This window comes from Tachypleus tridentatus, chromosome 3 (genome assembly GCF_004210375.1).
Source record: "Tachypleus tridentatus isolate NWPU-2018 chromosome 3, ASM421037v1, whole genome shotgun sequence".
In the NCBI taxonomy this organism is placed as follows: Eukaryota; Metazoa; Arthropoda; class Merostomata; order Xiphosura; family Limulidae; genus Tachypleus; species Tachypleus tridentatus.
In genome coordinates, this window is record NC_134827.1 from 87,043,461 (window position 1) to 87,070,230 (window position 26,770).

Genomic DNA, 26,770 nt, shown 5'->3' on the forward strand with positions numbered 1-26,770 from the left:
ATATGCTGTTTTGCGACTCCTAAATCCGACGTAGCCTTGACAGAATAAGAATACTTAGAATAAATTTATTATACATCATAACTACAAAAAAAATAATTCTAGGATACTGATGTAGTTTTTGTCTGGGGCTCAAAAAATATATATTTTTTACAAAACTTGAAAGGAAAAACGAACACACAATATGTGGCCAAAATGCTGTTTTTTTTTTCATGTAAACATAATTAATGTCGTTTCACTGTGAAAATAAAAATGTTACAAAAAAGAAGTCCAGAACTCCCAGTTTGCCCCTGACGATGAAACGTCCACCCTTCGGAAGCGCTCAGATTAGATAATTTTTATTTCATTTTATTAGAATTTAGAAAGATTGGATACATCTTATTCAACATTTTCTTTCACATGTTGTATAATCAAGTGTTTCTCTCAGTCTGATCATTTTTTCCGTCATTATTTCGTTTCTGTTTGTTTTTTATCCAAACATTCTCTGTATAATTATCATAACTGAAAATAGATAAATGAAAAGTTTATAGATATATATACCACTCCACTTATTTCTTTCACCCCAAGGTTACATTTTATAGTAAAATGTTCCCAAATAGTTATTTTAGATGTTACCTTATATCTACACTGAGATATGGTTTAGTTTACTTCGGGGAGACCGTTACACAATGATGTGCATTTACCTGGTGTGTTTCTCAAAAGTACGGACTTCCATTACACTGTGTAACACAAATTTTGTTCCTGGATAGTATGTGTTATTTCTTAATTGCTTATGTTGTAAAAGTACAGAAAAAGGCCATTATTCTCTTCAAACTTTGTTTTTGTGATCTGGATAATGAAATTAACCTATTTTCTATGTAAAAACGGGCAAATTTGCACATTTTCATTTACATAAGGTTTGAATAAAACAACATATGAATCAAAATTTACATGTATTTATACTAAAGTTATACAAAAATGTTTAGATGTGAGTAGTTTTTCGAGATTTGCGACTGTAATGTAAATCACTTTCACGTGTCAATCCTCAAATATAGTCTCCCATCATGCTTTCGTTATACGCTCCTTGATAGCGGCGTTCAAAGTCCAGTATATCTTAGTGGAAGCGCTCGCCTTGCTCCTCTGAGTATGCTACCATGTTCTCCTTGAATCTATCAAGATGAGCAACAAGGATATGGACTTTCAAGGACATCCTGCAGCCCATTTTGCTGTAGTTCTTCACCAGAGCCACAACAAGTTCCACATAATTTTCTGCCTTATAATTGCCAAGAATCCCGAACAACTGCGACAAAGCTGCCCCAAGCTTTTTTTCCCTTTCTACTGAGCTTCTTGGGGATTTCTGTGCACTTTAGGATCTTCTTTATTTGTGGTCCAACGAAAATACCACCAGCTTTGACCTTTGCCTCGGACAGCTTAGGGAAGAAGTCTCGAAAGTACTTGAAGGCTGCAGACTCCTTATCATGAGCTGTGACAAAGTATTTCATAAGACCCAATTTTATATGCAATGGTAGGAACAATACCTTCTGGAGGTCCACTAGTAGCTCACACTTGACATTGTGTCTCCCCACAGAGAACTCGGTCCGTTGTGGCCAGTGCTTCCTGTTCTAGTGCGCTGTGGTGTCCCTACTGTTCCAAAGGCAAAGATAACAGGGAAACTTGGAAAAGCCTCCTTGGAGACTCATCAGGAATGCGACCATTTTGAAGTCTCCGATAACCTCCCAGCCATACTCATCATGCTTCTAGGCTTCTAGCAAGGTCCTGACGCTGTTGTATTCCTCTTTCACAGAGTACTTTTTCGCTCTTGTCTTGATACATTGGCCACATACATAGCAAAATGCGTCTGGAGAATGCTTGCAGCTTCTTGATACCATATCTGATAAAACCAGATAGGCTTATGGGTTCACTTAGGCAGCTAGAACTAAACTGAAGTGGTGTGTGGTGAGCCCCTGTATACATATTACTATGAAAAGTTCCAGAAAATTCTAAAAGGTTCTTGAAAATTCTCGTAAATTCTACAACATTCTAGAAAATTCTTGTAAGTTCTACAACATTTTAGGAAGCTCTTGAAAATTCTTGTAAATTAGAGAAAATTCTCTATTAGCTACTCAGCACTGAATCTACCTGAATGTTCTGGAAAATGGGTAAATTTGAAAATTTCATTACCTAGGGTCACAAAAGCAAAATTGAAGAGAAAAATAGGTTTTTTCCATTTACTTTAGGCATAAGCATTTGGGAAATAACACTTTCTGCCGAGGAAGACGAAAAAGTAAAACTTTTGTTACATAGTGTTATCAGACAAAGTACTTGTTAGTGAGTGCACTTTTTTTCCTGTTAATAGCAACAAGTTGACTTGGATAACTTTGTTTTCTAAAGTACTTTTTTTTAAAAAATCTTACATGTAGGTTTAGGTTTTGTTTTTCACAGATAGTGTATCTTTGTCACTTACCAAAGATAGATAAATAAAAAACATTTAAAAACCGACAGTGATACCACATTTCGATCAGCGAATCACCAAACGATTTTTTTGGTTCAATAGGAACGGCTAGTAAGGAGAACGAACTAGTCACCACGGTACTGCCATTCTCTTCCCTCCAAAATAGTCTGAAGTTTATTTTTGTTTATTTTGGAAATTAAAAAAGAAGTGTTTATTTTTGTCATTAACATTTTAACCATTACAGTATTTTTCGAGAAGATAGAAAACGTATTGCGACGTGTACTTGTATATGGGGTCACTTGAGAATGAATACCTTTTTGTAATTAAGGAAACTTAAACAACTACACAAACAATGATTTCATTGTGCGAAAAGTCAGTCTGCGAACAAGCTAGTTTGTCGTGTAGTAGTAATATTATAGTTTGAAGAGAGCGTCCTCTTTCTACACATTATTATTGTTTTTGTTATATGTAAAATGAATTTTAAATTGTGCCTTCATGACACAGTGAATTATTTCGTTGCCTTGAATGTGAGGGACGAGCAAAACCTGATGAGTAACGAACCCGGACTATGAATTCAGTGGCAGATATTTCGCATCCCGTTGCTAGAGAAAAGCGCTCAGCACTTTGTAGCTGTGTATGTATGTGTACTATGAAAGTGACGTCAGATCCACTTATCGCAAATCCTGAAAGAACCAAACATAAACAAATGAACTGTATAAGTCGTGAGAACGTGTTGCAAACACATTACTGGATATGGCAAGTTGTATTGTAACACTTCTTGCTTTTGTTACTTCTAACTAGGAGGTTACCCTGTTGTCTTGACTTGGTTAGTAGAAACTTGCTCTTTTAACTATGAAATATGTATCCGAGAGTTGCAAAAATAAAGTGTCTTTATTTAGTAATATCTACAACATAGAAATACTGTGTTTATTTAGTAGTATCTCTAAAATAGAAATACTGTTTATTAGTAATTAGTAATATTAGAGTATATTGAGATATTGTATTTATTTTAGCAGTAACCCTAACATACAGATATTATGTTTTTGTAGTAACCCTAACATGGAGATACTATGTTTAATTTATTAGTAACTCTAATATTCATATACTGTTTATTTTATTAGTAACCTTAACATGGAAATACTATGTTTATTTTAGTAGTAGCCTTAATACAGAGATACTATGTTTAATTTAGTAGTACCCTAATGTGGAAATACAACGTTTATTTTAGTAGTAACCCTAACGTGGGAATACTACGTTTATTTTAGTAGTAACTCTAACGTGGAAATACTGTGTTTATTTTAGTAGTAAACCTATTAAAGAAATACTGTGTTTATTTCAGTAGTAACTCTAATGTGGAAATACTGTGTTTATTTCAGTAGTAACCCTAACGTGGAAATACTGTGTTTATTTAGTAGTAACCCTAACAAAGAAATACAATGTTTATTTCAGTAGTAACTCTAATGTGGAAATACTGTGTTTATTTAGTAGTAACTTTATTGTTATATCAAGTCTAAAGCACTCCTGCTTAACATACAATGCTGTTTAAATTTAGGCTTCTGTTAAATTCGATAGGCATATCATTGTTTCACGCTATGTTGATAACAATTACAATAAATGTTTCTACTTCACAAGTATCTTTTAACATACTAATGTATAAATGCGAGTGATTCAAATTTAACCTTGTGTTTAATCACATAATAGTATGACATATATACAAACGTAAATTCACACAAACACACACGCATATATATATATATATATTGCGTTCTAAAAATAGTCATTTTGATGTTGTGTCAAATACTGCCACGTTTAAAAGTGTTGAGAAGACGCTCACATGACACAGGGCACGCGGTAGGGTCACGTTCAAGCAGTCCGCACGTGCTCTTTATTGCGAACGTGCCCCACCCGTGTCGGCGCACCGGGCTTTGATTAAACTGATAGCCGTCTGTCTAAAGTATACCTGGGAGGGCCCTGAAAAACGTTATTACAACTGACGGCGGCATTATTGGCGGGCTTTCTCATCCCAAAAGAAAACTTTTTTAGGAAAGAGACAGGTAGTTAGGTTAATGCGCTGCTGTATAAGAATACCGTGTAATGTTTTCTTTGTTATTTTCGTGTATGTGTGTTATGTTTTGTATTTTTTTCGTTTTAACGTTGCTATACACATTGGACGTTCAAAAAATGACCCGTGTCTAATAAATAGGTGACATTTAAGTGTGAAACAAAATTGAAGCGTAACTGTTGCGGCCTTCGAGGATTATTATGCTTTGTGAATGAAGATCAAATATGCCAGGAAGTTAGAGCATTTTATGTGTCCATCATCCTACGATCTACAACTCGTTCTGATACACACAACGGACACAATCGAATTAATACATTCAGAAATATCCGTGTAACTTTAATTGTTGAACGTTTTTGTTATGACGTCATTTACAAAATGTTGTGAAACTGTGTAAAAACTTTTGCCTTCAATTTGACCAATACAACTTTGATCTTTTAACGAATTATTTTAATTTAGTCGCGACCCGCAAACATTTGCGATAATTTTTACACTTGAATATTCACATTTTAAGTTACACTTCACTGTAGGTAATATGTGTTAGTTCGATAAATTCCGGTCTATTTGGAGAGAGAAATAAATAGCGGTAAGACAAAAAAAAATCCTGAAGTAGACGTAACGTTAACTTAATAAAACTACACGTAAAGTAAACAATTACGTAATGACACTTATAATAGTGTACAGGATACGATGCAGTTATGAGTGTTTAGAGTATGACACGGTTTTAGAAATTCAAACAGATAAACTCACAGAAACGAAGAACAAAACCCTTAGTAAAGAAAATAAGAAACTGTAAGGTGTTTACAGCAGTCTATGAGACAAGCCGAAACTAAATTATTACTAAGTAAAGTGAATGTAAAGTTGTAATAAAGGCAAACTTAACTGAATATGCAGAAACGTCTGAATGCATGTTCACAAAGTGTTTGCATATTCTGGACCTAAGTAAGTCGAAAAACCACATGTAATATTATTTTTTAAGAAATTGCACGTGTGGTAAGTGTTGTTTGTGTAAAATACTTTGCAAATAAAAACTGAAGTTGAAATCGATGTTATTCACGTGACAACTACATTGTGTCATCATGTTGTATACTTTTTGCATTTAAAAGATTGGTTAAGCTAAAAAACACGTAAGGTGATTCTGAATTGAAAAGCCAATATGCAATCCGGGCTCTTCAGACCAAGGCGTTTCTAATAAAATAAAATTTGTTGCGTTTTGCAGAGAAATTCGTGAGAATAGTTCCGGATAGACAAACATAAGCGTATTGTTTACATAGACATTTTGACATTGCATTTCTATTATTTTTCTTTTTTAATTTTGTGTCGTTAATCAATAGACGTTAAAAGTTCTACGAACTATAACCTCACCAAACTATTATTGCAAAATCCGAGTACACCGTATCTGCTAAATCCGGTACCGACGAGGTTTTTCGTTAACACCAAAGCTTTCGTAACTGGTTGGGATACGACATACATTGTAGTAGTGGTGCATGAGACACTATTCATAGTAGAAAATTGCTTGGCATCGACTGCTTCGGTCTGACTTATGTTAAGTTGATAAAGTTGTCTTTCTCAATTTCATTTTATCTCTACAATTTTTTCAAGATTTGGAGTTTCGAGGACTGAAATTTTCCTTGACGAATAATATTAACGAGTTATTTTAAATATCTCGAAACATAAGAAAACAAATTTTGAGGTTCAGCATGTTACAAATATGATGATAATTGTTCGTATGAAAATATTAGCGTTATGTCCACAAGATATGGTTCAATATTCCAAGGTCACTAAGTTAAAGTTCCACACTTGGAGATGTTAAAACTGGTGTTTTGCATTGACAATTAAAATTGATGTTTTGGGTGTTCAATGGAGTAAGACTCGAAAGTTTAGGGCCTGGTATGGCCAGATGGTTAAGACACTTGACTCGTAATCTGAGGATCCTGGGTTCGAATCCCCGTCACACCAAACATGCTCGCCCTTTCAGTCGTGAAGACTTTATAGTGTGTTGGTCGATCTCACTATTCGTTGGTAAACGAGTACCCAAGAGTTGGTGATGAGTAGTGATGACTAGCTGCCTTCCCTCTAATCTTACACTGCTAAATTATGGACGGCTAGCGCAGATAGTGGGATTGACCATAATATTATAACGTCCCCCACTGCTGAAAGGGTGAGCGTGTTTGGTGTGACATGGATTCGAATCCGTGATTATCAGATTGCGAGTCGTGCGCTCCCTAACCACGTAGACCTGCCGGGCGACTTGGACTACTTCAGTGCAACAATGTTTACAGCGTGAAGAGCAGAGTAATTAAACGTCTCGAAATAATGTTTCTTTAAAAACAAGAGGCACGAGTGTCATAACGGAATATCATGATGCTATTTTAAAAAATATATATAATGTATGCCTATTATAGGTATTATAAACATGTTTAAGTAATATAGGTCATGTAAATTTAAATATTAAAATGCTTGGTTAAAATGTTATATTTTCTTCACAGAAAAATGTCTTCAAAACGAAAGAATCATCCCACAAAGCTCTCAACGGATGTACTAAATCATAACGACGAGGTCGTTCCATTAAACAATGGTGACGACAATTCTGGAAGAGACGATGATGAAGATGACTACGTCTCACCTTCAAACTCCCCAGATCTTTCGGATAACAACAACCCAAGTCGGAATTCCGAACTTCTTCAGAGGCTGAGTTACTCCAAACACGAAAATGGACCACAGGATTCAAAGAGGGGATCGCGGGACGACACCGAAATTGATTCGTGCGACAGTGGAATCAGGGATTTTGACTCAAAACCCACTTCCAGGCTGTTGCACAACAGAAAACGACGACTTTTACAGAGTGTTTCCTCAGAGACCACAACAGACTCTGAATGTGACTCCGGAGGGGGGCATAGCATCGCTGAAGGAGGAAGTCATGGACCATCGGAGACGAGCCAGTCACCCCAACCATCTCTTGCACTGGAGGGCTTGCGGTCATCTAATGGACCACATGGTAAACGCTCAATGGACGACGTTTTGAAGCGGCTTGCTTCCAAGATGAACACGAGTGCTACCCTGAATGACCAGACGACGGAATCTAATATCTTAAACAACTGCCACAAAAGTATTGCCAACTCCAAACGGTAAATTGTGTTATTAAGTAACTCTGGTTACGATAATTCTAATAAGAAACTTTGAATTCGATATCAGTTGTGTGACAGGTTATCATTCAACAGATAACCTTAATGATATTGTGGACTAGCCCTGTGGTTAAGTTCTGAATTTCGTAATTTGGCGATCCGGATTCGAATACGTGTGATACCATACAGTAATGTGCTCCACACTTAAAGCTGTAGGTTGCGTTATGAAAGTGAAGGTCAGTCTGTTAGCATGAGTGAAAGGTTGCTTGTGACTATCTTCCTTCTCTTTGATCTAGTAGTTCAAAATTAGGGGCGTTGACAGATGACCTTTATAATTTTGCCTTAAATTCAAAATACAAATAACTTTAACGAACGAGAGAGATTACATTTAATCTACCTGATATTCGATGACCATTCAGCAGGGTCGATATTAGCGTGAAGATGAGGACCAGGAAGATATATTTGTTTCTCCTAGCAGTGGTCAAGAACTCTCTAAATTTACCGAAATGGACAGTCCGGCTGTATATTCTCACCTCTGTCTGCTGAGTTGTTTTGTGACAAAAAAGGTTTCGTGACTTAAAAGTAAAATCTGCGTCTTCTATAATGGCGCGAAAACACAAAGAGCGAAATTGTTTTACACAAAGGTTTCACGAGTTAAATATATATATATTATTTAGCCTTCCTAGTTCGTTGATTCTTAGAGCCAGTTTGTATTGTTTTCGTGATTTAGTTATGAGCGTTCCGTTAACGAAAAAAGCGTTATAAGGGTGACTAGCTTATCTTTTCTCTTTCTTCTAGTCCAGCGGTTCTCAAAATATTTGTAACACGAGGACACCTTTTAATTTAACTTTTTTCGTGGGCCCTCAAACTTATCGAAGTTTCTTGTTTCGGAAATAAATAAAAAAAAATTCCTGTAATTGAAAAACTGTATCCCAAAATTAAATGTTTTAATTCACTTATATTTAATTTTCCGAAAAAATATTTTTTATGAAATTTCGGACGTAACTCGCGGATCCCAGTTTGAGAAACGACTTCAGAATTTGGGACGGATGGCGCAAATAACACTCTCGAATAACTGAGCGCGAAATTCAGCAACCAAATTTTATGCGCTCCGTCAAATAACCTAAAACCAGATGCCGAACGAACATATAAATTAACAGCTGTGAAAATGATAGGAAAAAACACCCGTAAACAAAACAGTGAAAACACCTCGCGAACTTTCATATATTTATTTATTAGATATATTTGAGTAAAATTTAGCTAATTAAATTCTGTAAAGTATTCCTGCTTTGTTCTAAAACTGAAACTAGATGTCACTGTATAGTAGTCAAATTATCCAAAACCTAGGTTCATTACAAGTAAAATATTTATCCACGTTACCCAAACAAGTTATAATAATAAAACAAATAGTCTTATCTAAATCCCCACTAATGACGTACAATTTCGCTAAACGTAATTTTTTTATTATACGTTTTTGTCGCCATACCAGTTTAACAGATACAATAGTGCACGTGATTGTCATTAGAATTTACAATGAGTCAAAAGAAAACGTCTTGAGTTGTAAGTGCAGTTGTTGTTGAGTTTTCTTTCCAAAATCTAATTATATAATTAAAGATAAGTAAAAGTTTCCGAACTTATGTTTAGTGTTATCTTCAAGCCGAACATCTCCAGAAATGTGCACTAGTTATAAATATTTATAACTCTTTAATAGATTGGAATCCATTCCTCAAACGTCTTCGGTAAAAGGCCAAGACCGCTTTCTAACTCAACCTGGAAGAGAAGTGATCCAAACGACTTTAGCTGATGAATCGTTGAATGAAAAAGAACGACGTCTGAACGATATGATAAAACAGCTTCAAGAATTCAGAGAGCAGCTCTTAAACCAGCAGAAGTTAATTAATCAGGTAAAGATTTTTACTGGGTGGGCTTTTTTTTAATTATTTACGTCTGTAGTTGAAAGCTAACTAAGTAGTGTCCCTACATTAATTTTTATTTTTTAATCAAACAAAAGTAACTTCAGGAAGGAATAGGAAGTTACGTGATTATCTTGATGAATAAGTAATGCCATGTTATCATAGTCTATCTTGTTTTTATTTGTTATTAATTTCTGTGTTTCTATGGTCTTAAAATTCTTTCGCGTTTCTTTGAAAAATATTAAATATATTCCTCTAAAGCTCAATTTTGTAATTTTGTTAGACTTGATTTATTAATAGAATTCGCACCAAACATACTCGCCCTTTCAGCCGTGGGAGCGTTATAAGTGACGGTCAATCCTACTATTCGTTGGTAAAAGAGTAGCCCAAGAGTTGGTGGTGGGTGGTGATGACTAGCTGCTTTCCCTCTAGTCTTGCATTGCTAAATTAGGGACGGCTAGATAGCCCTCGAGTAGCTTTTCGCGAAATTCAAAAAACAACAAACAATCGTTAGTTTGGACGCCCGTAAGGGAAACAACTTCAATATCGCCAAGTGCGCAAGCTTCAAAATTTTGTCATTTAAGCGAAGCAGAAGCTTTGATTTTATTAATATTATTATCTTAAAGATGAAGTTTATAATAAGTTTTGTCAAAACACATTCTGTTTAACGTGTTAAACTTGAGAATAATAAACATAAAGAAGGGTATAAATAGTCTATAATGATAATTAACAATCAGAGTAACAAGTAATTTATATTTAATATATAAGTTAAAATTTCCCTACAGTCCTACGCTGTTGTGACAGTTTTTTGGCAAATAAATTAAAAGTCTGAAAAGTGACAGTAATAAGCGAATCAAAGATTAAAGATTGGGCATGGCTTAATAGGCACCGTGATGAAATGCAGATCGAAATATCTCAGTGAACAGTTTCACACTTTCAGGTCTGGGGACTTTATAACTCTAAAAGTACCCTCTTCCATTTATTTTAAATTAAAGCGGTGGGTTCTGTTGATTGGTTACTCTCGTTCTTGCCAGAGCTTGGCATGGCTATATGGTTAAGGCACTGGACTTCCAATCTGAAAATGGCGAGTTCGAATCCCCATCCCCCCCAAACATTTTCGCCCTTTCAATCGTGACGGTCAATCTCATTATTCTCGAGTAGCACAAATGTTGGCGGTGGGTGTTAATGATTAGCTGCCTTTTCTCTAATCTTTGACTGCTAAATTAGGGACGTCTAGCGCAGATAACGTTGGTGTAGCTTTGCGCGAAATTCAAAACAAACAAATTCTCTCTTGTCAGGAGCAGTAAATTAAGGATGGCTATGCCTGAGTCCTAGAGAAGCTAGTTATTTACCCCATCTGTCGTAAAGGTATCACTCAAATTGAGAATACCAATAGATGTCAAGTGACCTCCCAGTGGCTCAGTGGTGAGTCAATGGATTTATAACGGAAACATATCGCGTCCCGATACCCGAGGTTGGCGCAGCGCATTGGCCCGTTGTGTAGCTTTGCGCTTAACAACAAACAAAATAAGTTAATTATTGTATTTTTTATATTTGACCTTCAGAATATAAATATATATTTTTATAACAATAATGAAGATAATAATATCAAAAAAAAAAAACTTTATAGAACGTTGTGTCTTTTGATAAAAGTATACCACAGAGTATTTTTAAAACTTAGCCTTATGAATTCAAGGACCAGTTATTTTGTTATTTTTTTAACTGGTGTATTTTCAGAATTCATAGATGGCTAGTCTGTAAAACGCTGAACTAAGACAAATCACACTGTCACATTTTGTTTCTAATTTGATTGAAAGTTGAAGATACAGTTCACTGACAACAACTTTTCATAGTGTGGGATTAGAACCTAATTGTACGAAGGTACTAACTGAATAACCGTATTTGGTTACTTATTGAAGAGTTGTTAGTAGCTGAATTAATGAAAAGTTGTCAGTAAGTTGTTGAACAACTGTATCTAGTAAGTTATTGAATAATTCTGTTAAATAATTACTGAATCTCTATATTTAGTAACTTTTAAATAACTTATTCTGTCGCTTATTGTAAACTGTATTGGATTGTTTATCGAATAGCTGCATGTAGTTACATGTATTATACTTAAAGTTCATGTCTCTGTGAAGACTATTTCACAAACATTATATTTTACGTCTTTTTGGAACACTTCTTCTTTTAAAAATAATAGGAAGTTTTGAAATATATATTTTCGAAAGATTGATTCTCTTCGCACTATCACGAATCGTACTTAGTTGTTAGAAACACTTTGTTTCCTGGTAAAACCCTTAAACATATTTAATAGATCGCTATTTGTAACAATATATCGATGCTTTAAATCTCAGACGCTAGAGCTTAACGAAATCAAACTTGGGAGAAAAAAAATCACCCAACATAATCAATGTTATGAGGCCCCATAGCAACTAAAACTCAGATGTTGTAACTTTTTATGTTAATGTGTTGATAAGATAGTTTAAACTTTATTATTCAGTGCAATTTTCTCAGCGTCAAGGCCGAAGCAAAACAGCTCCCATAACGTTTAAAATGAAAGAGTGAGAAACGTCGTACCCTCATAACTCGAAGTCGAGCTTTCGTAAATTTTTTCAAAAATTTGATCGAATCAAGGTGTGAAAATATAGTGAACTAAATACCATTTTTTAAACTGTACTCTAATTTAACAGATATAATTAGCATCAATACAATGAGTAACCTTCGTAATAATTAGCATTCACACAATTAGTAACCTTTATAGCAATTAGCATTAATACAATGAGCTATCGTCATAATAATTAGATTAACCTTCATGATAATTAGAATTACCCTCATAACAATAAGTATCAACACAGTAAATAACCCTCATAATAATTAGTTAGGACTTTGGGCACGTAACAACTACAGCCAGAGCTTTAGACACGTAACAGCTAATATGTTTGTTATATGTGTATACGTACACACGATTAAGAATCGGAAACTGGTCATGTTTCATATATATATATATATATACATACATACACAGAGTTGTGGACCAGAAACTGGTAATCTTTTATATATATATATACACACATACGCAGGGTAATGGATCAGAAACTGGTCATATTTGTTATGTATGTATATATATATATCTATACATCTACATACACGGGGTTATGGACCAGAAACTGGTCATCTTTGTTACGTATACATGTGTATATATATATTTATACATATAACACATATACAGAGTTATGGATCAGAAACTGGTCATGTTTCCACATTTCCTATCCTAATATGGCGAGATGGCCTACTTTTTCACCCATTCCTCAATATGTAATCACAGACGATGTGTCCGGTGCGGAAAATTGCTGCTGGTGTTTCACTACCACTTTTTTACTCTTCCGTTTCGGGATTTCTTCTTTACCATATGTGTTTGAAAGTGATTTTTGTTCGTCTATAAAGTTGACTTCTTTTTTCTAGCATCTTAGGTTCATAACCCTTTACTTCCAAGAACTTAATGTGGATCTAGTTGCGTGAGAAAGCTGTTGGTCGATCGTTCGTTTGAAGCTACGTAATCACCAACATCACAACACATAAGTAACTCTTAACTATTAGTTTAGTTTTCGTTAACTTTCTTTTTTAAAAAAAAATTCTATGGTTTTAATTATGAATTAATGGCATATCTCAAAAATTAAGATACATCTCAAAGTTAGGAGGGTATTTTATGACCAAAAAAAGTCTGGAATCTTGTTATACTAACATTCAGGGCTCGATCTATGATGTGGGCACAGCCAAGGTAGCCCATTGTGAAGAGTTGCGCTTAACGACAAAAGTACAAAGAACATTACACTAAAATTCGACCCTCGCTAGTACAGCGGTAAGTCTACGGATTTACTACGCTAAAATTAAGGGTCGATTCCCCTCGGTGGGCTCAGCAGATAACCCGATGTGGCTTTGCTATAAGAAAACACACACATATACAATAAAATTCTAAAAGAATATTCAAGGAATCGTAATTATCTTGTTACTGATTGCAGAATCCCTAATAACGAATCCTCCAGTGGCACAGCGATATGTCTGTAGATCTATAACGCTAGAAAACGGGATTTAATACCCGTTGTGAGAAGAGCTTAGATAGCCCATTGTATAGTTTTGTGGTTAACTTCAAACGAAACAAACAAACTTATAAAAAGGATTTAAAAAATCGTCAGTATTGTAATCAACCCATTGATTACCGCTGAGTTCCCACATGTGTTTTAAAACAAGTAATTTTGCCCAGTTATTGTTGAGTTTGTTTTCACACTTGAATGTTGTAACAGACAAAACAATTACACGGTATAATGTAATATGTTGACTTATTATTGGAGTATTTCTGCAAATTCGTTATATTTTTATTATTTTGAGTCAGTGCGTTATTAGATTTACCAAATATATATAGTAGCATTATTTCTATTAAAGACCATCCTGAGACTTTTAAATCTTTGGTTCTTATAAACTTTATAAGTTATTTTTGATTCTATAAGGGTTAAGCCAAACTAATGTATATTTGATTTTCAAACATCAAACTTGATCATTTTTGTTTCATTTGTAAACCCAAATTTTGAATCTAATTATTTATTATTGATTCGTAAATTTAAGTATTAAGCCTAGCCAATACTTATCTGATTTTTCAAACTCAAAAGTTAAACTTCAGAAGCTCAAACGTTAAGCCTAAATATTTATAACTGATTATTTAATTAAAATGTTAATCCCAACTATGGCCTTAACATTTATCCATGGTTCTAGTTAACTGCACAATTAATAGTTAACAATGAAGAACGATAGCTTTTAAAATGAGATTTAAATTCTCTTAAAACCTGCTCTCACTAAAATACACGAATTAGTCTCGTGGTAACTCTCACAAAACATCGTTGGCTTCCTTATAAAGGATCTGATTGTTGACTAATGTTGTGAATTTGTGTTTACGTATTATTATGAATAAAGATTTGTGGTAATTTGTGGAAGTCTTTCATGTAATGTTTTTGATGTAGTGAAACTGTAACGTTGATCAGATAATTGATAATAAACCGTCAAAACGCGCGCTCTTGTAATGGATCGCGACTTTGACAGATAGTAACGCTACTCATTTAACCTTGTTATACATGCCAGATTTACACTTAGAATGAATTGAACTGTACAATCAAATATATTCACTAAGTAGAGCGATTTATGTATTCTTAAATTCTTTAGTGTTCAAACAATTAAGAAAACGTATCAATTATTGCGATAAACGTAAGTAAGATATTTTAAAAGTTTACAGGACTGAAAACTCCGTATGAATGTTTGTTTTGGTTTTGTTACTATTTGTTGAATATATTTGTTGGAAGCAAACATTCGCTATATTTTTTTATGATACATTATACAATATACTAGACGGTACTGAATTGTTTATTTAATTTGCATTTTATGTTTCTAATTCTCAGCTTCTACAGTTCTATTCGTTTTGTTGTTGTTATTGACATACGATTTAAAGGCATTCATAATCGTTTTGTGTTTGTTATTGACATACGATTTAAAGGCATTCATAAATTATTTCTCATTTTCATTTTGTGGTTGATGACACTGCATCAAAGAATGCTGACGTCTTATCGACACATAAATATTCGTTTTAGCAAATACATAATTTAAGATGTTTTATTAAGTGTTAAAAAACACAAAAAGGAACTGAAATAAATTCAAGTAATTATTCTGCATTAGATTAAGTAACAAAAGTTTAATACCAGGTTAGTCTTGCGATTTACCTGATTAGTTTTGTTTCTTCTCGTAGAAAGTTATTTTGAAATAAAACAATTGAAACCGGAAAAACAACAACAAACTACTGTAACTTCAAATACATATCCAATTTTTGAATTACAATATTTCTTGCACATTTAGTTATTTGATGAATTATAATAATTTATAATTTTAAAAACGAAAACATAAAAAAGGCATTTCAAATTTTAATTCAAGTATTTTGTGATTAGGTAATTTCTGGTTTCTGTCCACTTGAAATGATTCTGGACTGTTTAAATAATGATATATATATATACATGGGGAGAGATGTAAAGACATTACATTCAGTGATTTACATGGGCTTAAACAGTTAAATTGTCTTATTTAAAAAGTGTATCCACAGAACCACCTAATGTGTATTTTTAATATAACGGTAACAATCTAAGAGGCTCGGCATGGTCAGGTGGTTAGAGCGCTCGACTGGTAATCTGAAGGTTGTGGGTTCGAATCCCCCGTCGCTCCAAACATGCTCGCTCTTCCAGTGGGTACGTTATAATGTAACGTTCAGTCCCACTATTCGTGGGTAGAAGAATAGCCCAAGTGTAGTCTTATACTTCCAAATGGAGGACGGCTAGCGGAGATATCCCTCGTGTATCTTTGCGCGAAATTCAAAGACAAACAATTTAGAGCTGTAGTATATAACTACTGAAACGTCTACGACTACCATTGCCTTGAGCACAGAAAACTATATATTTGGTATAGATCTTCGTAAAACTTTAGAGCTGAATGATGCCTAGTTGTTATTTTTATTAGATTCTTCAACAGTAAATCTCCTTATTATATCTCACAGAAGAACTCTAAGAGTTGGCGGAGGATGCTGTTGATTAACTGCCATCATCCTAGTCCCTCAGTTCAAAATTAAGGACGGCCATTTGCATCTAGCTTTCTAAAAATAATAACAAACCAGTTATAGGGGTCTTATATTAATATCAGCAGTAACAATGAAGTAATTGTAGTAAAATACCTTATGTATGCAATAACTGTTACAACTTCGGAAGAAAAGCGCGTTACAAAACAACTAATGTCTAATACAATGTCCAGCACATTTGTTAAAACTGGTTGAACCAAATGGCTAATTCGGCCAGGATAATTTACAAACAACTCTCCTCTCTATACATTTGGGTCCTTCCATTCCTGTGCTTTCTACCTTTTTCTTTTTTTGTAACTTTTTTATATTGATATAGTTTCGATGTACTGTATAATCTGAATTTTTAAACCACTGACGGAATGTGCAGATCTTTTGTTATGAATAATCCATATCTTATTTGTTCAAAACTTATAGTTTCAACCGAGTTCAAGTTATAAAGAATGTGAAATTTGAACTGATGCTGGTGGTTCCAAACTTGGCGCACTAATTAAAGTATAAAATATAATCATGAAAACTTTGAACATTACAACCTAGTACATTTTTAGAGTTATTAAAATGTACAAAGTAAGTATGTCTGAAAGTCAGATGATAATAATAACGTACAAATAAACATTAATGTGTTGTAGTTTAATTTGTATTTTAAAACACGGATTTCCCTACTTAAAAAATCGGACCTAAGTGCTACGGTTTTCAACAAATGAATTTTTTCACAATAAACGACTACTGTGCAATTAAGCATAGCGTCATATAAAGAGATGTTCTTTTTGTTTTTAATTAAGCACAAAGCTTCACAGTGGGCTATCTGTGCTCTGCCCATCACAGGTATCAAAACCCGTTTCCGAAGACATATCATTGTGGCATTGGGGGGGAGGGGTGCATATACAGAGAAAGGCTCTTAGAGGAATAATTACGGGACAGTTGGTCTCCTGTCCATGACAAAAGATATTTTAGGAATACTGGACAGCTGGTCTCCTACCCTTGACAAAGGACATTTTATGAATACGTAAAGGACAGTTGGTGTCCTACAGTTGATAAATATATTTAGGAATATTTAGGGGAGAGTTGGTGTCCTATCTTTGGTGCTGCGCTTAATTATATGGTCTATTCTTCTTGTGAGATATTTGAATTTTTGAAAAACTAGCACGCTTGGACCCACTATATATTTCAGATAAGGTTGGATTAAAGGTCTAATTTCAAATATCCATAGACCATGGAGTTGCTGCTTGTTGGTTGATTGGTTCATTTAGATACGTCGATTAGTAGTTCAATTACTTTATCAATACTTTCAACAAATCTTTTCTATCTACGTGGACTTATATTCTTAAATGGAACAGTGTATTAATTTGTCAAGAACTTCGCTAATAGTGAAATCACGTGTATTTTTTCGCGTAATTTGGCGAGCATAAGTTTTTTTTATGTTGTTGTAAAACTTACCGCTATGGGAGGGTTCCCACCTGTTAACTGTAGTTAATTAAGGCACCACAATCTATGGTAATATTGCAGATATGTTATCCTTTCTCGATATTTCAGGCACCTGTAGTTACCCATTTTAAACTTGTTACAAGACGAAAGTTTAGTGTCATCCCGCAAGTTCTATAGAATTGTGAAAGGGGAGCTGGCAGTGTTCCATATAATACCCAGAAAGAGAAGACTGGAAACGGATCAGCCGTTCCCATTCACATTTAGCCTGAAGATCACAGTCGACTTGTGAGCTCTGTCACCTTGGAGCCCGTTTGGACGTCACGAGCATTCAAAATTGAGATAGTTTAATTTGGAATCTTTCATGTGTTTGACTTGGACAGCGGCCTGTGATATTACGTGACAAGTAGACAGAACTGTTGACGTGGCAGTGCCTTCCGCTTTGCAAGCCTACTTCAAATTCTACAGAGTGGAGAGAGAAAGTTTGAGATGTTAAGAGGTCCAAACATTGTTTCCCAAATCACCTTCAGAGAAGCTATTTTAAAACTTATTCGTGGGAGAATATACATACACAATGACAACTGTTTAGATTGTACCAGTCCTTTAGCACATTCCGTTATGTTCATATACGTAGTTTAGACAACCGTGGCATTATCATTGATTAAAAACGTTACCGGCCCTTGGCCTGTAAGTTCCCAGGAATCTATATTTAGAGGAAAAGCGTTATAAAGTCATCTTATGCACAAACGTCTCTTTGTCAGTCCTGCTACTGCGGGACCGACGATTCGAGAAGTGTTTCCACGTAAAACCGAAAGGCAGACGTGTGTAAGGTTGTTCCAAGAAAAGGATTAAATCCAAAGAACGAACCTACACACGTAAACTACTGTTGTTTCGCTTAAGATGAAGTTACTATGTTGAAGGAGTTCCTAGTGTTGGCTACTTTGTAGTAAAGTAAAGATAAAATTTTACTTCAAGAAAAATTTGCAATATCGTACGTTCTAAATATTTTAAAAAATAATGTTTCAAACGTCATCCTGTCCCGTTCAAAAGTCTCCAGTGGCATAGAGTAAAGTTTTCGGACTTATAACGGTAGAAAGCGGGTTTGAATATTCATTGTACAGCTTTGCGTTTAATTAGAAACAAATACACTTGTCAATATCGAATAAGATAGTTTTTTGGAAGTCTTTTCTATCAAAAGAAAAATCTCTGCTTATCAGAATTTATCATCGAATCTCTTAAAATGCCCAAAACAACAACAACTTATCTAAAAAATCCTCCCCACTATTTTAGTTCTTATAGAGAAATATTCTTTCATTTCCTCAAAATATCTTTCATACAAGAATAATAAATTATCGAGATGTTCATTCAACTTACGTAAAATATGGTTGTTGTAGTTACATTCTGTACAATACCAGATTGCAAATTTATGTTGGAAAACATACTCAGCTCAAGTACTTATAAAAGGTTTGATAGTAAACAGTGGATGGTTTGTAAAAATATACGTTTTATTTATTGCTCATTGTCACTAACTATAACAACTTACAGTTCATTATTTAAGCTTCACTTACTATAAACAAGTTTTTAAACGTCACTCAACGAAAACAGTAGTATTTTAACAGGTTACTAGTGTTAAGTAGTATTTTAACAGTTTACTAGTGTTAAGTAGTATTTTAACAGGTTACTAATGTTAAGTAGTATTTTAACAGGTTACTAGTGTTAAGTAGTATTTTAACAGGTTACTAGTGTCAAGTAGTATTTTAACAGGTTACTAGTGTCAAGTAGTATTTTAACAGGTTACTAGTGTTAAGTAGTATTTTAACAGGTTACTAATGTTAAGTAGTATTTTAACAGGTTACTAATGTTAAGTAGTATTTTAACAGGTTACTAGTGTCAAGTAGTATTTTAACAGGTTACTAGTGTCAAGTAGTATTTTAACAGGTTACTAGTGTCAAGTAGTATTTTAACAGGTTACTAGTGTCAAGTAGTATTTTAACAGGTTACTAGTGTCAAGTAGTATTTTAACAGGTTACTAGTGTTAAGTAGTATTTTAACAGGTTACTAATGTTAAGTAGTATTTTAACAGGTTACTAATGTTAAGTAGTATTTTAACAGGTTACTAGTGTCAAGTAGTATTTTAACAGGTTACTAGTGTTAAGTAGTATTTTAACAGGTTACTAATGTTAAGTAGTATTTTAACAGGTTACTAGTGTCAAGTAGTATTTTAACAGGTTACTAGTGTTAAGTAGTATTTTAACAGGTTACTAATGTTAAGTAGTATTTTAACAGGTTACTAGTGTCAAGTAGTATTTTAACAGGTTACTAGTGTTAAGTAGTATTTTAACAAGTTACTAGTGTTAAGTAGTATTTTAACAGGTTACTAGTGTTAAGTAGTATTTTAACAAGTTACTAGTGTTAAGTAGTATTTTAACAGGTTACTAGTGTTAAGTAGTATTTTAACAGGTTACTAGTGTTAAGAGACTAAAAATATTCATCCCTGCAGACAACACTTCACCTAATTAGTTTAGTAGAAGTCTTGTAGTTTTAATTACTTCATTCTCGAAATGATTTCTCTTTGAGCGTTTTGTTTTTACTTTGTATGAATTTACACGTAAAACGACGTTTGAACTTGAAAAAGAAATCAAAACAAAATTAAACATTTTTATTAGCACTATCGTTTACAGCCGCATATTTGATTTTTCAGTTTCTGTTGGCGTTTAATCTCCTTAAATGTTGGTCTAGTTCAAAACTCAGAGGAATGAATGTATTGAAGAGATGCTTATTTTCACAATGTTGTATGAATGCTTATGATATAATTATGATTCGAAACCATGGTAGTGAGGTATAGCGTGTTGTATTACCCTTACAATAAATATTTAATGACAATTCGCTTTTATACACAAATGCAACGCTTTTGTTTCCATCTGTTTGTCATCTTCCACGTTCCCACGTTGTCAGCGAGAAGCGAACAAACTAAGAATCAGTATATATTTCAAGAAAAAATTGCCCATTTCACATCTAATACTGTATCACAACAACTTTGATAACGCCCTCTTTGACATATTCAATAATGATGTCTATATTACTTCAACACCTCGAAGATGTGAAAATCCCCACCAGCATGTGTAATAAGCGAACTAGCAAGCTGTTATGTTCCTTTTACCACACATCCGCACCATTTGGCGAATTATTTTAATGGTCATTATACGTAATGTAATATTGCTAAGGAACAAGTTAACCGTAAATTTCAATGACCTGAACGAGTTTGTTCCCAACAAAAAATGTATAGGTGACGTTATGCTGCATAACCTATTATGAAAGCGACGTATATTCACCGCACCAATGAATTCTTGGTCATTTGTGGGTTGTTATGAGCCATCCAATTATAACCATGTATTCATTGAAACACATTGTAATGAAATATACTATACAGGTTTCAAACTTCAAGGAACAATTTCCTTCTGCAAGTAATCAACGTGAGATAAAAAGATATATTTATATACCACAATATGTCTATCTTTTATAACATTTCGTTTTTTTATTTCCAAGAAGTTATATTTGTCTCGTCACTGCGCCGTTTTTTTCTTAACCTGAGATATGACAAAAGAATAGACCTTATTAAATGTCTCTTACACATGAGTCTTCAAGAAATTCCAAGACGACAGAGATTGTATTAAATGGCTGTCTCTAAGTAAACTAGGCTTAGCTAACGTTTAAGATGTATTACCAACGGTGTTTATCAGTAAGATTTGTAATTCGGTGATAAAAGTCGTGGCTTCACGTTGTCGTACATGCAGTTTCAATGTTGTACTTAGCACACATTATGTCCTCTGTTAATACAGTTTTAGGTATTGTTTCTGTTCTGAAGTTAACAATTTTCTTACATTTTACATAGGGGTCGAGCGTGTCCTAATTGTGAATTCGCGGATTTACAGTTCATTACCTGTTTTATAAAATGTACTCTGGACTTTGGATGCTTTATCAAACTGACGGTCAAATCAAATTATTCGTTTAGACTGTCTCAAGAGTTGACGGTTGGTGCTTTTCACTAGCTGTCTTCTCACTGTCTTCTGTCAGTTCAAAATAAGTGGTAGCTATGTACAGCTAAAACCAAACATCGTATAAAATCCTGATGTACATGTTTTCGTGCTACACCACGTTGTTGTACACCATGTTCTCATCTTACATATTTATTTAATTAAGTTATATATGATTCCATCATACACCTTGCTTTTGTGATATCCCAATTTATAGTTACATATTTACAATATCATTACACATGCGCGCACATATACAAAACACTGAATTGTTTATCCAGTACCATTATTGTTACACATGACACCAACTAAAGTCATATGTTGCTAGTATTCATTATTTCGTCACATTATATATGATACCGCTTACACTACATTTCCCCACTACACTGAATTACTTCGTCACATTATATATGATACCGCTGTATAGTACATTTCCCTACTATATTGAATTATTTCGTCACATTATATATGATACTGCTATACACTACATTTCCCCACTACACTGAATTACTTCGTCACATTATACATGATATCGGTGTACACTACATTTCCCCACTATATTGAATTATTTCGTCACATTATATATGATACCGCTGTACACTACATTTCCCCACTACACTGAATTACTTCGTCACATTATATATGATACCGGTGTACACTACATTTCCCCACTACACTGAATTATTTCGTCACATTATACATGATACCAGTGTACACTACATTTCCTTACTACATTGAATTACTTCGTCACATTATACATGATACCAGTGTACACTACATTTCCCCACTACATTGAATTACTTCGTCACATTATACATGATATCGGTGTACACTACATTTCCCTACTATATTGAATAATTTCGTCACATTATATATGATACCGGTTACACTACATTTCCCCACTACACTGAATTACTTCGTCACATTATATATGATACCGATGTACACTACACTGAATTACTTCGTCACATTATACATGATACCGCTGTACACTACATTTTCCCACTACACTGAATTACTTCGTCACATTATACATGATACCGCTGTACACTACATTTTCCCACTACACTGAATTACTTCGTCACATTATACATGATATCGGTGTACACTACATTTCCCTACTATATTGAATTATTTCGTCACATTATATATGATACCGGTGTGCACTACATTTCCCCACTACACTGAAGTATTTCGTCACATTATACATGATACCAGTGTACACTACATTTCCTTACTACATTGAATTACTTCGTCACATTATACATGATACCGGTGTACACTACATTTCCCCACTACACTGAATTACTTCGTCACATTATATATAATACCGCTGTACACTACATTTCCCCACTACACTGAATTACTTCGTCACATTATGTATAATATCGGTTTACACTACATTTCCCCACTACACTGAATTACTTTGTCACTTTATATATGATAGCGGTATACATTTCATTTCCTTACTACACTGAATTGTTTCGTCACATTATCAATGGTATTAGACGTTGTACTGTTCATATATTTATGTCATCTTTGAATACTGCAGGTTATCTTCAGTAAAGCAATTTGTTGTTGTCAATCAGTTTAACCCGTTAAGCTGTTTTAATTCTTCTGATGTAGATATTTCTAGACCGTTCCTGTAAGGCACAATAAACTAGGAAAGCAGCCTTTCCAGCCTCTTTAAGCTGTGGTACATGTACTATTGTAAGCATCAGCGAAGAATGAAAGAGCCATTCACATAACCTCACTCGAGCATCACGTTGGGCTGGTTCATTTAAGAAGTTTGGCAAGTGCCAGATGCTGTCGTTAAGTGTGGTTTAGAAGGCTTAAGCCAAGTAGGTCTCATTTAGCAACTTCAGGGACTCGTTTCTCTCAACTTATTCAGGATACAGTCCAGTGATCAGTTCGTCTGTCTGTTTGACTTGCGACAAAAGTCACCCACGAGGGACGACACAAGAGGTCGTCTGTCTGAATTGACTCCACTGTTTATTGTAATGAACTGGTTTTGTTAGTTTTGTATCACGTCAGTAAAATTCTACCTTTTCTTAGGTGTGCCCAATAATGCTAACCCTGACGTGGAACTTTGTCTAAAATAGAAAGCTGGATAGAGAGGTGCACATGCCAGTAATTATTCACATCTGAAACGCTGTGAAGAAGATAAGTCGGTCCCTATAAGTAACAAATTATTGAATGCAACATATAGCTAATAAACGAATGATATAATTTACTAGTGAATTGATATAAGAGGAAAACAAAAAAAAAGAGAAAAGTTATATTCAACTTAGAGTTAACACTGCGGAAGTTGGATTTTCACTTGAATTTATTGTTCAAATGAGTAGTTGGGAAGTATGGCGGCTCACTTGGCAGGAACCAAACATTACTTCCTGTGTTTACATAATATGTCAATTTAGAAGAGTTTTAGTTCTCTTGCAATGTCCCTTGGGGCAAAACATGGCTAACGTGCTCACCGCGTCTTGATCCATCCACTGCTGTCGCTTTTCTCAGCCCCAAATTTGGGCAGACAGATTTTGCTGGGTTTCATAGTCACTTATGACACTGATAGATCACACTGCTAACACTTTATGCTATCCAAATTATTTAGAAAAGGAAATACGCCATTGCTATGAAATGTTATAGCCAAATCTTAAACACTGCTGTCACATATGTATATATTTTGTGTGTCTGTGGAATTCTGCCAAAGTAATAATAGTCAGATGTTATAGGTTATGAAAGAAACACGCTCGCTGGAAACTTCAGAATTGCCCTAAAGATAGGGGCAGATTATTTAGTGCATTTATAATTTCTTGAAATGATTATTAATAAATCGCTATTTAATATGAACACACACGGTTCAAGTAATGCCTATTAAATTGTTCACTTTGCTCATTTTGTACACAACTTGCGTCAGTCACATAATTATCTACACACGCACACATATCGGAATTCTGAAGTCCAGCTGTACCCAATCATCCATCCGACATTATTTATTGATAAATACCAAAGTTGCCAATCTGGTTGTTCAGTAATGACATAAGCGAGTGTCACGTGACCTCTTTATTCACTCCCAGCCGGACCGGCCTTGAATTGGGTAAAAACCAAAGAATAGTTAACATTCATCTGTAGGTAGAATCTATCTAGGTGTAGCACGGCCTTCGATCGCTAATTAAAGATCATATCCAGTAAAGAAAAGTTTTATTACAGCCACGAGGTCCATCTGCTCTCCAACTGTGTGCAGCATAACATATCCTGAAGATAGTGAATAAATCACAACCGCATCTATATGGCCTTTAATTATTGTGATGGTCTTCATTTGTCAGTTGAGTCTCGCATTTAGATTAATCCAAAGAACTTTAAAAGTACAAATAAAATGGCAGTATTAATAACTCGTTATAGATGAAAAGTATGCAAGTTAATAACCCATTTTTGTATATTAAGCGAAATGCTTTAACATATCCAATGTTTCATTCACAATTGTTTTGTATTATTTCAATATAAAAGTGTTGTTCAGCAATTATTACACCTATATTTTAATTCAGAGCAATAGCGCCATCTATTGGTACTAATTCTTCGTAATAATTTTAAAAATTTCAACATACTTTTATTTGATTGTAGTTGTTGTTTGTTATTAAGCACAAAGCTCTCAGAGGGGCTATCTGTGTTCTAGCCACCACGGGTATTGGAATCCGGTTTCTAGAAGTTTAAGTATCCAGACGTGTCGCTGAGCCGCTGGGGAGCTATTTGATTGTAAAAACAAAATAACAATAATTAGAAACTTCCAAGTAACATTCGATATTTTATCTTGACCTTCTAGTTTTAACAAAGCTAAAAGGCTGGTTAATCATTTATTTCTATAGCAAATTGTTGTATAAAAACGACGATTTATTGGCTTCATTGAAGTCAAGCTATATATATAATAATTTCACCTATCACTATCATTTCCTTAAAATACACGGGTATTTTGAAAACCATGTTTTAACTATTCAGATGGAGATTTTGCCAAGAAACGTCTGAATAAGTTACAAACACGAAGCATTTTCTGTTTTAATCCAATCAAAACTGGCTAAATCTTAAAGTTTTCAGTACCTACAGTGTATCTTACTCTAACAAGCCCCAAAAAATCTATTCATGTGCCTGTATACATTCATTGTAACGTAGCTATAATAACTACATCATTCATTTATAAAGTAATTTTTCTTACATTTGTTTTCAAAAATCGAATTTCAGAAATGTTATACGGATCCGCTACAAAACAGTTTAAAGCCACCTTGTTATAGGCTTAATCGTTTCGTCCATCGAATAGGTATAATTTCTTGAATAAGTACAAGCTTATAACATCTTTCGATTGTTTCTTTGTTTGTTTTTGAATTTCGCGCAAAGCTACTCGAGGGCTATCTGCGCTAGCCGCCCCTAATTTTGCGGTGTAAGCCTAGAGAGAAGGCAGCTAGTCATCACCACCCACCGCCAACTCTTGGGCTACTCTTTTACCAACGAATAGTGGGATTGACCGTCACATTATAACGCCCCCACGGCTGAAAGGGCGCGCATGTTTGGCGCAACGGGGATGCAAACCCGCGACCCTCAGATTACGAGCTGCACGCCTTAACCCACCTAGCCATGCCGGGCCTAACATCTTTCGAAGTGAAAATGTGTCACGCCCTGTCGGTGTATAGAGTAAATAACTTTACAACTCATAATTACTCACAAAAACTTAAAATTTTGCTGGAGTTTTCTAAAGCGACTGTATTCCAATTAGGTCTACTTTTTTGGAGGTTTATTATTAATTTGTAGTTTGGAATATAAAAAAGTACTTGTAAACTGTACTGGTGAAAAAATCAAACTTTCAATTTTTCTTCACAACACATTTTTAAACAGCCCTAAAACACTAACCAATTACTTATAATTCCTTATATTAAACATAAGTTGTTAAATATCTTTTTATTCTATGAAGGTCCGCCATGACTCGGTGGGTAAGGCAGTCGACTTCTCCTCCGAGGATTGTAAGTTCGAATCCCTTTCCCACCAAACATGCTCGTTGGGAGCGTTATAATGTGAAGGTCAATCCAACTATGCGTTGGTAAAAGAATAACCCAAAAGTTGTCGGTGTGTGATGATGACTAACGTAGAT

The 26,770-nt window shown here is 34.4% G+C and overlaps 1 protein-coding gene and 1 long non-coding RNA gene across 21 annotated transcripts in view; one reads left to right on the forward strand and one right to left on the reverse strand.

Moving 5' to 3' along the window:
* Positions 1-26,770, forward strand: part of LOC143247406 (uncharacterized) — a 298,078-nt gene that overhangs the window by 227,636 nt on the left and 43,672 nt on the right. For 17 of the 18 annotated variants that reach the window (XM_076495458.1, XM_076495455.1, XM_076495456.1 and 14 more), the window contains 2 exons: positions 6,977-7,615; positions 9,324-9,516. In XM_076495458.1, coding sequence (XP_076351573.1) covers positions 6,981-7,615; positions 9,324-9,516 — 828 coding nt within the window. In that variant the 5' untranslated portion in view covers positions 6,977-6,980. Of the gene's footprint in view, positions 1-3,235; positions 3,255-6,976; positions 7,616-9,323; positions 9,517-26,770 lie in introns of those variants that run through there. The other variant, XM_076495462.1, reaches the window with a different exon arrangement.
* LOC143247409 (uncharacterized) overlaps positions 15,163-26,770 on the reverse strand; it is a 70,003-nt gene continuing 58,395 nt past the window's right edge. For 2 of the 3 annotated variants that reach the window (XR_013026553.1, XR_013026552.1), the window contains exons 3-4: positions 25,242-25,379; positions 15,163-16,204 (exon numbers count right to left, since the gene is read on the reverse strand). This is a non-coding gene — a long non-coding RNA (uncharacterized LOC143247409). Of the gene's footprint in view, positions 16,205-24,036; positions 24,994-25,241; positions 25,380-26,770 lie in introns of those variants that run through there. The other variant, XR_013026554.1, reaches the window with a different exon arrangement.